At 44.3% G+C, this 11905-nt stretch overlaps 1 protein-coding gene across 4 annotated transcripts in view; it reads left to right on the top strand.

Annotated features, from left to right (window-relative positions):
- PRKDC (protein kinase, DNA-activated, catalytic subunit) overlaps window positions 1-11905 on the top strand; it is a 189532-nt gene that overhangs the window by 95181 nt on the left and 82446 nt on the right. For all 4 annotated transcript variants that reach the window (XM_005563282.4, XM_005563280.4, XM_005563281.4 and 1 more), the window contains exons 45-52: window positions 190-262; window positions 1700-1848; window positions 2607-2744; window positions 2950-3069; window positions 4275-4418; window positions 6180-6331; window positions 7334-7465; window positions 8782-8893. In XM_005563282.4, the coding sequence (XP_005563339.3) occupies window positions 190-262; window positions 1700-1848; window positions 2607-2744; window positions 2950-3069; window positions 4275-4418; window positions 6180-6331; window positions 7334-7465; window positions 8782-8893 (1020 nt within the window). The remainder of the gene's footprint in view (window positions 1-189; window positions 263-1699; window positions 1849-2606; window positions 2745-2949; window positions 3070-4274; window positions 4419-6179; window positions 6332-7333; window positions 7466-8781; window positions 8894-11905) is intronic.

Here is an 11905-nt window from a genome sequence, read left to right as displayed (position 1 = left end):
CCTTAAGGGACACTCACTAGTCTCTTGTTGAGGTTATGTTTTGAGTGCTTTCAAATTTGTTTTGTTTTAAAATTTTTTGATTTGTTTAAAAATTTATAATTTTTTTTTTTTTTTTACCAGATTGCTACTAAAACAGAAAAAGCATGACTGTTATTATAAAATGTTTTACATTTTTGTTCTGCCCAATAGGTTCCTATGGAAAGAAAGAAAAAGTACATTGAAATTAGGAAGGAAGCCAGAGAAGCAGCAAATGGGGACTCAGGTAGGATGTTTTCAAAATCATGAGAAAGGATTCAAATCGGTGGGTTATTTTGTTTTGTTTCGTTCTAAGACAAGTAGAGGAGTAAGATTTTTTTTATGTAAATAGAAAATGCTTTAAGTGCCCTAAAACATTGAAATTGAGTTTGAAAAAGTATTTTAAGTGGCAAATGGAATTATATTTTGAAAGAAATGTACTTAGCTAAACTGAGCTGCATGAAAAGGTCTCAGAGCAGCCAGATGGGGCTCAGATATGTTACACTTTTTTAAAAGTACAGAATTAGCTTGGTGTTTTATTGTTTGCATATGGATTGTATTTGTATGTTTGTTTTTTTTTTTTTTTTTTTTGAGACGGAGTCTTGCTCTGTCACCCAGGCTGGAGTGCGGTGGCCAGATCTCTGCTCACTGCAAGCTCCGCCTCCCGGGTTTACGCCATTCTCCTGGCTCAGCCTCCCGAGTAGCTGGGACTACAGGCGCTCGCCACCTCGCCCGGCTAGTTTTTTGTACTTTTTTTTTTAGTAGAGACGGGGTTTCACCGTGTTAGCCAGGATGGTCTCGATCTCCTGACCTCGTGATCCGCCCGTCTTGGCCTCCCAAAGTGCTGGGATTACAGGCTTGAGCCACCGCGCCCGGCTGTATTTGTATGTTATTTAGATACATTCAGAAGTCTACAGTAGAATACAAGTCCTTCCAGCCACTCTTCTGTGCCCAACCTCACTGTGGGTTCCCATCTCCTTCAGGACAGAGCTGCTCAAAGACCCTGATCTGCTGACCCCCTCCCCTGCAGCCCTTCTTCCTGCTCACTCCAGCATAAGGGTCCTCCCTGTGCCTTGTAGGCACCAGGCTTGCTTTTGCCCCAGGTTGTTTCCACTAATACCCTCAACCCCAGGTGTCAGCATACCTCATGACATTTTGTTTAATGTCAACCCCTGAAATAGACTCTTCTATTTAAAATTAGTCCTCTATCCCTCTATATGCTCCTTGTTTTTGTTTTTTGCTTAATTTTTCTTTATAGCTGTATCATCATTTCTTGATATGAGAATAAAATTTGGACCAATTTTCTAAATCCCTTAAATGTTTTGGATTAGCTACTTTTCAGTAGTATTTCTTCCCACATTTATGTTAGACTTAATGGGCAAAATGTACATTATCAAAATTTTAAATGCAAAGAAAATTTGTTAATCATATGCAAAATTGGCCCAGTATAACAATTTCCTTGTCTATGACAGAATAACTGCTTGATAACAACAAAAAGAAATTGAGGTCTCTTCCCCATTTCCTTTTTGCTTTCTTAATCTGGATAATGGGTTAATAATCACCGGGTTGATGAAAACCTTAGATTAAAATACCCTTTCATTTTCATATCATTTGAATTTAGAGAAGTACATTTCTTACTGATTGTGTTTGAATACATGTAATTTTCTCCTTTTTTATATTTCAGATGGTCCTTCCTATATGTCTTCCCTGTCATATTTGGCAGACAGTACCCTGAGTGAAGAAATGAGTCAATTTGATTTCTCAACCGGAGTTCAGAGCTATTCATACAGCTCCCAAGACCCTAGACCTACCACTGGTCGTTTTCGGAGACGGGTGATCACATTTCACATACTAAAAGAATATTGTCGATGTTTGTGAAGAAAGGGGGTCACAGCTATGCCTTGCTGTTACTACAGGAAGCCAGTTCCCTGTCCATTGACAGCCCTCAGAGTATAGAGTTAATTTGGAGAATTTTCAAAGATCTAATTCCTAGCCTTTTATTCTGTTGACTCAGCAGTCAGATATCATCAGCACAGTAGGAGGTCAGGGGTCAACATAGCAAAGATGATATGACCTGAGGTGCACTCCTGGGGAGTCACCATACAGACGGGTCAGGGGGTCAACATAGCAGAGACATCTGACCTCAGGAGCCACCCTGGGGAGTGACCATAGATGGGGGTCAGGGGTCAGTGTAGCAGAGACATCTGACCTCAGGAGCCACCCTGGGGAGTGACCATAGATGGGGGTCAGGGGTCAGTGTAGCAGAGACATCTGACCTCAGGAGCCACCCTGGGGAGTGACCATAGATGAGGGTCAGGGGTCAGTGTAGCAGAGACATCTGACCTCAGGAGCCACCCTGTGGAGTGACTGGGCAGACAGGGCAGGGGGAATATGTACTTGGGATACAAGGAGGACATGAAATTCTTCTTATGTGTTAATTGTACAGTGAGTGTATTTGATATTACCAAATCATCGTTATTACCGAAGTGTTTGTTATATGCTGTTGCCCCAGAAAGAACCTCCCACATCCACTGCCGTGTCCACTGAATGTTAACTGTACCCTCTGCTCTCCTGGGCCCTCCCTTTCGCAGGAGCAGCGGGACCCCACGGTGCATGATGATGTGCTGGAGCTGGAGATGGATGAGCTCAATCGGCACGAGTGTATGGCGCCCCTGACGGCCCTGGTGAAGCATATGCACAGAAGTCTGGGCCCGCCTCAAGGAGAAGAGGTGCTTTTCCCACTCATCTTATCTGTTAATACTGTATTTATTGGTGTCATATTAACATTTAATATTGAAGACAAAACCAAACTGCTTATCAAATAAATGTGATTTTTTTGTTGTTCATGTCTTACTTTGTCATTGTTTTCCCATATCAAAGACGTAACATTATTTTATTCCACTTTTTAAGGTAATTTTGAATGTTTTATTTTAGGATTCAGTGCCAAGAGATCTTCCTCCTTGGATGAAATTCCTCCATGGCAAACTGGGAAATCCAATAGTATCATTAAATATCCGTCTCTTCTTAGCCAAGCTTATTATTAATACAGAAGAGGTAAGTAATTGATTATTTCTTTATTCTTTGAATAGATTCTATAAGTCTGTTTATTCAATTCTATGAATGAATCAATTGCAATTCTGTGAATCTACTTAAAAACACTCACAAAAAAGGAAAATACAAAGGTACAGAGCATGACATTTTTGTTCTCTGATTAGCCGTCCAATATTTATCTACTTGTTCGTCACCATTCTTTTATCGTTCTTAACAAATGTAAATTCACCTCTGTGAGTTAGAAGTGGTCTTTGTATAAAGTACATGTAGCCGCTTTCTTACAGCTGCCAACGTATAGTAGCAAAAAAAAAAAAAAAAAAAAAGGCGGAGCGGGGGGAAGAAAATATTCCTGTTACCTCTATATGAAAAACAGCTGACTCTTACTTAGGCAGTAGCTGAGTTTGTCAGGTAGGAGCATCTTGGAGTCGATTTTGGAAAGTCCTTTGAGCTAGCAGTGGGAGTTTGCACTCGGCAGGGAAGGAGCAGCATAGCACGGGTGGTCTCTGGGTGAACTGAGCAAGTCTGCACTGACTGCCTGGGCTGTGGGAGTGTGGTCTGGACCACAGCCAGGCCAGGCCATCCAGAGCTATGCAGAGGGTTGAGCTCATTCATTGAGCACCAGGGAACCACTGAAGGGCACTAAGTGGTGGGGTAACACCATCCACTTGGCTCCGTAGAAGGTCATTCTGGGCAGCTCTGCAGATGTGGTGAGTCTGTCAGGAGGTCCCTGACAGGCTGCTCTAGGGCTGCAATAGGACCTGCTTTCCTCAAGGCTCACTTGATTCTTCACACCCTGGGCCTATGGTCTCAGGGTGCCACACTGGGGGAACTCAGACAGCCATGGCCTGAGATCAAGCTGCCGGCAGGGTTGGTTCCTTCGAGAGCTATGAGAGAGCCTAGTCCAGGCTGGTCCCAGCATCTGGCAGCCTCGAGCACTGTGTGGTGTGTCAGAGACATTCTCCCTATGTCTTCACCTCATTTCCCCCCTTGTATCTGTCTGTGTGTCCTGATTTCCTCTTTTAATAAGGACACCAGTCATATTGGATTAGGGCCCACACTAATGACTTCACTTTAACGTGCTTACCTCCCTTTTGGCTTTAGGTCCAGTCATAGAATGAAATTTTAGCTGATGGAAGATACAGTCTTGTATTAATATTTTGGCAATTCAAGACCATTCTTTGATGTTTGACTTTTACATCCTCTTGTAGGTCTTTCGCCCTTACGCGAAGCACTGGCTTAGCCCCTTGTTGCAGCTGGCTGCTTCTGAAAACAATGGAGGAGAAGGAATTCACTACATGGTGGTTGAGATAGTGGCCACTATTCTTTCATGGACAGGCTTGGCCACTCCGACAGTAAGGATTGATGCATCTTTTATGTTAATATATTATCCTTTGCCAATAGCCTATAGAGCCTATGACACATAATTCAGGTCCCTCTCACTGACTGTGCTATGGTTTTCAGCATTTGTTGCTACATTGCTGGTGTGCTTCTAAACCAAATGGCCTCAGCCTGCTCTAGTTTTATTCGTCTGACATTGCTTTTATTATGAAGCTGTCAGGTGTTTGTTTTGTTTTGTTTGCTGCCTTTACTTGCCTTAGAAATGAGATTGCAAATTTATTAACACTATGTTTAAACTGAATGTCAGCCAACCCTGAATGGGAGGCTCTGAGAACTTCTGCCCTGAAGTCCCTAGATTTTGGCGTTCGTGCCAGCTTCTCTACTCCCAGAGTATTGACTGATACCAGTAATGGCAAGATTAGGGCTACAGCAGTAGCTGCCAGATGGTAACACCATGTTATGTTGAGGCAGATGCGGTACCCAGCAGTGTAGATGTGTGTGTTTGTTCGAGCTTTGCCTACTCATGTAACTGTGGACACTGACAGCATATAAACATTTTCGTGTGAGGAGATGGTAGGAACAGTCTCTATTAAATATAATATACACATGCGGGGCCAGGCGTGGTGGCTCACACCTATAATCCCAGCACTTTGGGAGGCCGAGGCGGGCAGATCACTTGAGGTCAGGAGTTTGAGACCAGCCTGGCCAACATGGTGAAACCTTATCTCTTCTAAAAAAATTAACTGGGCGTGGTGCTGCATGCCTATAATCCCAGCTATTCAGGAGGCTGAGGCCGGAGAATTGGCTTAAACCGGGGAGGTGGAGGTTGCGGTGAGCTGAAATTGCACTATTACGCTCCAGCCTGGGCAGCAGAGTGAGACTGCGTTCTCCCTGCTCCACCACCACCTCCCCACAAAAAAATACACGGAGCTTTCTCATACGCTTGCCTCTGGATGTGCCCATCTCATTTGTTTCATAGTTAACCAAATTTAGATTTCTTTGTCTTAGTGTAATGAAATACTTTGTATTCTGCTTAATAAAATGAAAAAATTAAGAGGGGTTTAGTTTAACTTAGAATCCGTTGGAAGAGATTGATGTAGCTGATAATATTGAGTCAGCGGCTCAGCTGAACTCAAGAGAGTGGAACTGCCAGGCTCAGGGTAGCTGAATAAAGTAACAGCAAGCCAGAAAGAGGGTTGCAGTGAAGGGTTTACTCACTCTGGAGTTATGGAAGTGAGAGGCTAACACTGGAGGGAGACTCCCCCTGTTCTGTTTGCCCCTGGAATGGTGCACTGCTCAGCAGCCAGGCGGATTAGCACAGACATGGGCTGTCTCCCTGTTGAGAGGCCCCGAACAAGAGGCCGTGCAGTTTTATGGGGGAAGAGCTGAGTCAGAAAGCACTGGATACTGAGTCAGAGTGCGGAAAGTGCCTTCATGCCGCCCCCCTGCCCTGCAGGTGACCCCTGTCCAGGGCCTCAGATAAAGGGTCCTAGGCCTGGAGGCTCCAGGGAGGAATGCAGAGGTGCTTGCATGGGGCATGGCGGCTGACAGCCTGCACCCTGGACGGCAGCTCCGAGACTGCAGCACCAGCGGTGCCTGGTCCTCTTGCCAGGGACAGCCTTTGTTGTTGCCTGTTTCTGAAAAATCACAGGGCTTTGAACTGGAGCCGGACTCCTGTAAAATGCCAGATTTCTTTTTTAAATGAACTTGAGTTAAAAAATGCTTTTCCAGAATGGAGTGCCGCATATTAATACAGAATTTCTGTATCTTTTCAGGGGGTTCCTAAGGATGAAGTGTTAGCAAATCGATTGCTTAATTTCCTAATGAAACATGTCTTTCATCCAAAAAGAGCTGTGTTTAGACACAACCTTGAAATTATAAAGACCCTTGTCGAGTGCTGGAAGGATTGTTTATCCATCCCTTATAGGTATGTTTACTGGCTTTTGCAGTATTGTTTAGAAATTTAGGTTAAAATGTAGTGTGTAGTAAATGATGATTACAGTGAAATTTAATTACATGAAATGATAGGAGGAAGGAAATAATTTGTTGTTACTAATTAAACCACAGCCTCCAGAGTGTGTGTCCAGATGCGCCCTCCGGTGGCCCTGCCCTCCCCCTCAGCTTGCCTGTGATGTCTCCATGCTGGGGAGGGGCACCACCCTCCATTGGCCCATGGGGTAAAGGGTGGTGGGAGGTGGGTAGGACTTGTGTGTAATTTCTTTTTTTGTAGCCTTAGGCAAGCTAAAACTTTCAAAAAGTTTTGCTATCAACTAAGGGAGAATTTAGGCAAATAATTAAAATATGAGGGTGATAAAATTGCCAGTGTTACAAAGCTGAAGTGACCTGGATGTGAACAGGAGGTGTTAGCAAGCAGGGGTATTGGATATGGGAAAAGAAAAAGAAAGCTTTTCTATAAAGTCAAAGCTAGACCTGGGGAAGAAACAGAAATAAAGAAAAAGCATTTCTTACCCTGAAGAGTAGCTTTAGAAAATTCTGTATTTGGCTGGGCATGGTGGCTCACGCCTATAATCCCAGCTCTTTGGGAGGCCGAGGCTGACGGATTACGAAGTCAGGAGATCGAGATCATCCTGGCTAACATGGTGAAACCCCGTCTCTACTAAAAAAAAAAATACAAAAATTAGTCGGGTGTGGTGGCGGGCTCCTGTAGTCCCAGCTACTTGGGAGGCTGAGGCGGGAGAATGGCGTGAACCCAGGAGGCAGAGCTTGCAGTGAGCCGAGACCACGCCAACTGCACTCCAGCCTGGGCGACAAAGCGAGACTCCAAGCCTCCGTCTCGGTCGCACCAGTGCACCCCAGCCTGGGCGAGAGTGAGACTCCGTCTCAAAAAAGTAAAATTCTGTATTTGTCTTTCTGCTTCTTATTTGATTATGTGACAGTCTCAATTTTCTCCTTTGTGCTTATGTTTCAGGTTAATATTTGAAAAGTTTTCCGGTAAAGATCCTAATTCTAAAGACAACTCAGTAGGGATTCAATTGCTAGGCATCGTGATGGCCAATGACCTGCCTCCCTATGACCCGCAGTGTGGCATTCAGAGTAGCGAGTACGTGTTTGCTTGATTATTTTTTAGGTCACGTCTACCCAAACTGGATTGACAGACTTCGGTATGGTGCAGTTTTGATAAATTTAAGGACCAGACCCATGTTACGAATGTTTCTTGGCCAGGCATGTTGGCTCATGCCTGTAATTCTAACACATTTGAGAGGCCAAGGCAGGAGGATTGCTTGAGTCTAGAAGTTCGAGACTAGCCTGGACAGCATAGCAAGATCCCATCTGTACCAAAAAATTTTTTTTCTTCCTAAATGTAGGAAGTTGGATTTAGATTTTTCTGGAAGAAAAAATATGTTTGGGGCAAATAAGAAATGTAGGTGTTTAAAACAGTAATTTTTTTCATGTACATGCTGACAGATGAGAGGTGGTATTTCTTATTTTCTAAACTGATACTCTGAACATTTACCTCCAAAAGTAACGCAGTCCCCTCAGGAGGCTTTGTTCTGGGCTCTCTGACCTTGAAGGCTGGTAGACGCTGGGCTGCAGTGTCTGCCTGGGAGCTAGGGCAGCTGGGTGTGACATGCCAAGACAAGAGGCCTCAGAAAGATGGTTACGGGACATCACAAAAGGGTGTTTCTTTGTCCTGCTCCTGAGGGTTGTGAAGTCAGTGTTGACTCCTGGCCACTCCCTGGGTTTCCGCCTGCCCTACCTGACTCTCCCATCCCTGTGAGTGTTTCACTCTCTCTGTTTGGTCCTCCGTGTTGGCCCCCCAGCACCGTTGGACCAGTTACTGGTGCCAGAGATGACACGTGACCTCAGGGCTGAGGCAGTCAGCCAGCTTCGCAGCAGCCTCAGTGGGAACTCGGCTCCTTTTAGACAGTCACTGGCTGGGCCTTTGGCTTCTATGCCAGAACAACCTTGCAGAGTCCCCTGAGTGCAGACAGTGGATGCGAGGCTCCCTGGGAAGCCTCCTCACACAGCATGGCATTGGGAGTATGCTGTTTTTCATTTTATTGTCCTTGTCCTGCTATAGTAGGTGGATTTTGAAAGGGAGTCAGTGCCCCGTGATCTTGGATAGTAGCTCTGTCTTTCACTGCAGCTTTCTGTTCAGCCTTATGGGATGGTCCAGCTGCAGCGGTTCTGCATGATGGGACAGCAGACTGCCCTACGATTTTCTGGTTATGACATCGGGCACCCTTAAATACATGCTGATGTGTGCATTTGTACATGGAATTTGCATCACGTTCTATATTTAGATTTCCTCAACTTAGGCTGTCAGTATGACATGAAAAGGAAAATTGTCATTTATATTTGTGGAACAACAGAATGCTTTATTTGATGCATATGTCTTTTCTGTGTTTATTGTAGATACTTTCAGGCTTTGGTGAATAATATGTCCTTTGTAAGATATAAAGAAGTGTATGCTGCTGCAGCAGAAGTTTTAGGACTTATACTTCGATATGTTATGGAGAGAAGAAACGTGAGTGTGCTATGCAATTTTCAATAAATACCTCTTACTCTATTTTGATATGTTATGACCCTTGATACTTACATGTTTATTTCCTGTATGGTATTAGAAACAAAATGGGCATCTGCATTTATTAATATTTTACTGTTCCTTACTATAATACAGCAAATACAACACTCAGTTTTTTAGACACCTTGGAAACTTGGTGAACGTGGAGAGGTCAGCAACCGTCTTGGTAATATAAAATCAAGATGAGAGTATTTAACCAGCTTTTATTACTGTGAATGTGGTCTCAGGATTTCCTTGTGGAGGAAATTGTCCTGGTAGATAGCTGCTGTGGTCTCCCAGTCCATTCCTCCCCTTGCAGTTTTTGGTGTAGCTATTGAACAGGGGAAGGGACTTCCCAGGCGACCCTCTCAGTACTGCTGCCTTGCCCACTGGACAGGACTGTAAGATGAGCCTAACTGAACTTTTAAGTGCAGTGCACTGTTCAGATAAGAGGACTGAATAAAGAAGTAACGTGTTCCTTAGTGTTTTAAAGTCTTTTTAGAGCTAGGGTCTTGCTCTGTCACCTGGGCTGGAGTGCAGTGATGTAATCATACCTCACTGCAGCCTTGCACTCCTGGGCTCAAGCCGTCCTCCCACCTTAGCCTCCTGGGTAGCTGGGACTACAGGCATATGCCACTATGCTTGGCTAATTTTTGTATTTGTTGTAGAAACAAGGTTTTGCCATGTTGCCCAAGCAGGGTTGTGGGTTTCAGGGTCATCACTGGGATTAGGTGCTCTGTGGGTCCCTCGGGATCTTGCTGCTGCAGAGCCTGTCCAGGGGTGGCCCAGCTGGTCACACCCTGAGGACACTCTTGGCTCCTGTCCTCCTCCTGTGGCGGCCCCTTCTCTCTTTCCTCAGCTGCGTTTCCCTGACCACCTCCACAGCTCTGCTGTGGCCTCACTCACTGCTCCCCTACCCACCTCATTCAGCCTCACGACTTGATATAGACTGCCTTTATGTTCATGATTCTCAAGTTTGCACCCCCAGCTCAGTTAACTCTCCTGAAAGAAAGGACAGAGTAGAGTCCAGGCCCAGTCACTGTGGGGCTGGATGAGGAGAGGCTCAGGAGAAGCCAGGTGGTCCTGAGCAGGCACCAGTGGGCCCGGTGCTGTGATTGGACCCTTGTCCATGTCACCAAATACGGATTTGTTTGGATTTAAAATAAAATTAAGATGACCCCTTTGGGAAGATCAAACATTACTTGTAATTTATTTTAGGGATTATCAGCTATTTTTGTAAATAAACAGATTTTTTAAATTCAGTAGAACTTTTTTACAAGATGATTCTAACATCCCTAAATATGAGGTTTGAATCTACATAATATGCTTCATTTCCACCATAAATGGAGCAAGTTACAGCAGATCCCCAGGTTTAATCTCATGGCTTAAATTTCAATTTAAGAATAAAAAACACTTCTGTTTTACATATTTTTTTCTGAATATAAAAGTGATACAGATTTATCGTAGAAATTTGGAAAGCAGAGTAAACATAAAGAAGTTGGTAAGAGGCCGGGTGCTGTGGCCCATGCCTGTAATCCCAGCACTTTGGGAGGTCAAGGCAGGTGGATCATTTGAAGTCAGGAGTTCAAGATCAGCCTGGCCAACATAGTGAAACCCTGTTTCCACAAAAAATAGAAAAATTAGCTGGGCGTGGTGGCACACTCCCATAATCCCATCTACTCAAGAGGCTGAGCTAGGAGAATCCCTTGAACCTGGGAGGCAGAGTTTGCAGTGAGCTGAGGTCACATCACTGCACTCCAGCCTGGGTGACAGAGCAAGACTCCGTCTCAAAAAAAATAAAAAGAAGTCAGTAAGAGAGGCTTGCGCTCTTCCCATGCAACATCCCTCAACACCTGTGGCACGCAGCTCAACTGTCCTTGGTCTCTCTTATTCATACTGTTTTATAACTTGCTTTCTTTACTTGCTAGATTGTGATCATTTCCTTGTGTTGTCGTATTAAATACTTTTAATAAAAAGACAGCTGATGAATCGGTAGTGTAATACTATATGTATTCTATATGGGGTTCAGGCCGTTGAAATTTGTGGTTTTGTGTTAAGGGTTTTTCTTAAGATAATTTAAAAATAGCCTCATACTACAGGTACAGTATCTCTATTCCAAAATGCTTGGGGCCAGGAGTGTTTTCAGTTTCTGGTTTTGCAATATTTTCATGATAGTTACTGTTTGAGCATCCCTAATTCAAAAATTCAAAATTCAAATGCTCCAGTGAACGTTTGGTTGAGCGTCATGCTGAGGCTCAAACAGTTTTGCATTTTGGAGGATTCTGGATTTTCAGATTTGAGGTGCTCAGTCTGTGTTGAGTTTGCATTGAAAAACTGTTCAGTCTTCATGCCTTTGAAAAGGTTGCCTACACCTCTTTCTGATGTTTGTGAGGAAGGAGGTGAGCCAGGAAGGACAGCAGTGTTTTCTGTTGCTTCCTTCCAGTGGACTCCACTGAGTGCTTGTCTGTGTGGAGGACATTTGAGGACTTTCTGGTTCTAGGTTCTAGGGATGCAGTAGGTAACAGGACAGGTCACGTCCCTGCCCTTGGGGAGCTGGCATTTAGGGAGGGGAGACAGATGATATACAGATGAATATGTAACAGTTAGCAGCACTTGGTGAAAAGAGGCAGGACGTGAGCAGACAGTGATGTGGACTGCTGTGTGAATAGAATTGTTTGAAAATTCTAGTCCATGTGAATATTTTTTATCAGAAATCTGAACATCATAAAATATGTCTCAAACAATATTTAGCCATTTAACTTAGCTTCTCAAAGGACTTACTGGTCCTACCAAGTGTTTTGGTGTCAGTAGGAAACGCTAATCTTCATTGATCTGACATCCACACGAACCAGACACCTGGGTGCTCAGCGCAGAGCACAGTGATGTGGACTGGCTCACTGAGGTGTAGGAACTCAAGGATCCAGAACCTAAGGGTGTGCGATGGTCAGTGCCGACCAGCAGACATCCCCAGCACCT

Source organism: Macaca fascicularis, chromosome 8, assembly GCF_037993035.2.
Source record: "Macaca fascicularis isolate 582-1 chromosome 8, T2T-MFA8v1.1".
Taxonomy (NCBI): domain Eukaryota; kingdom Metazoa; phylum Chordata; class Mammalia; order Primates; family Cercopithecidae; genus Macaca; species Macaca fascicularis.
Note: the sequence above shows the minus strand (reverse complement) of the source record. Positions and strands in the feature narration are given on the sequence as shown.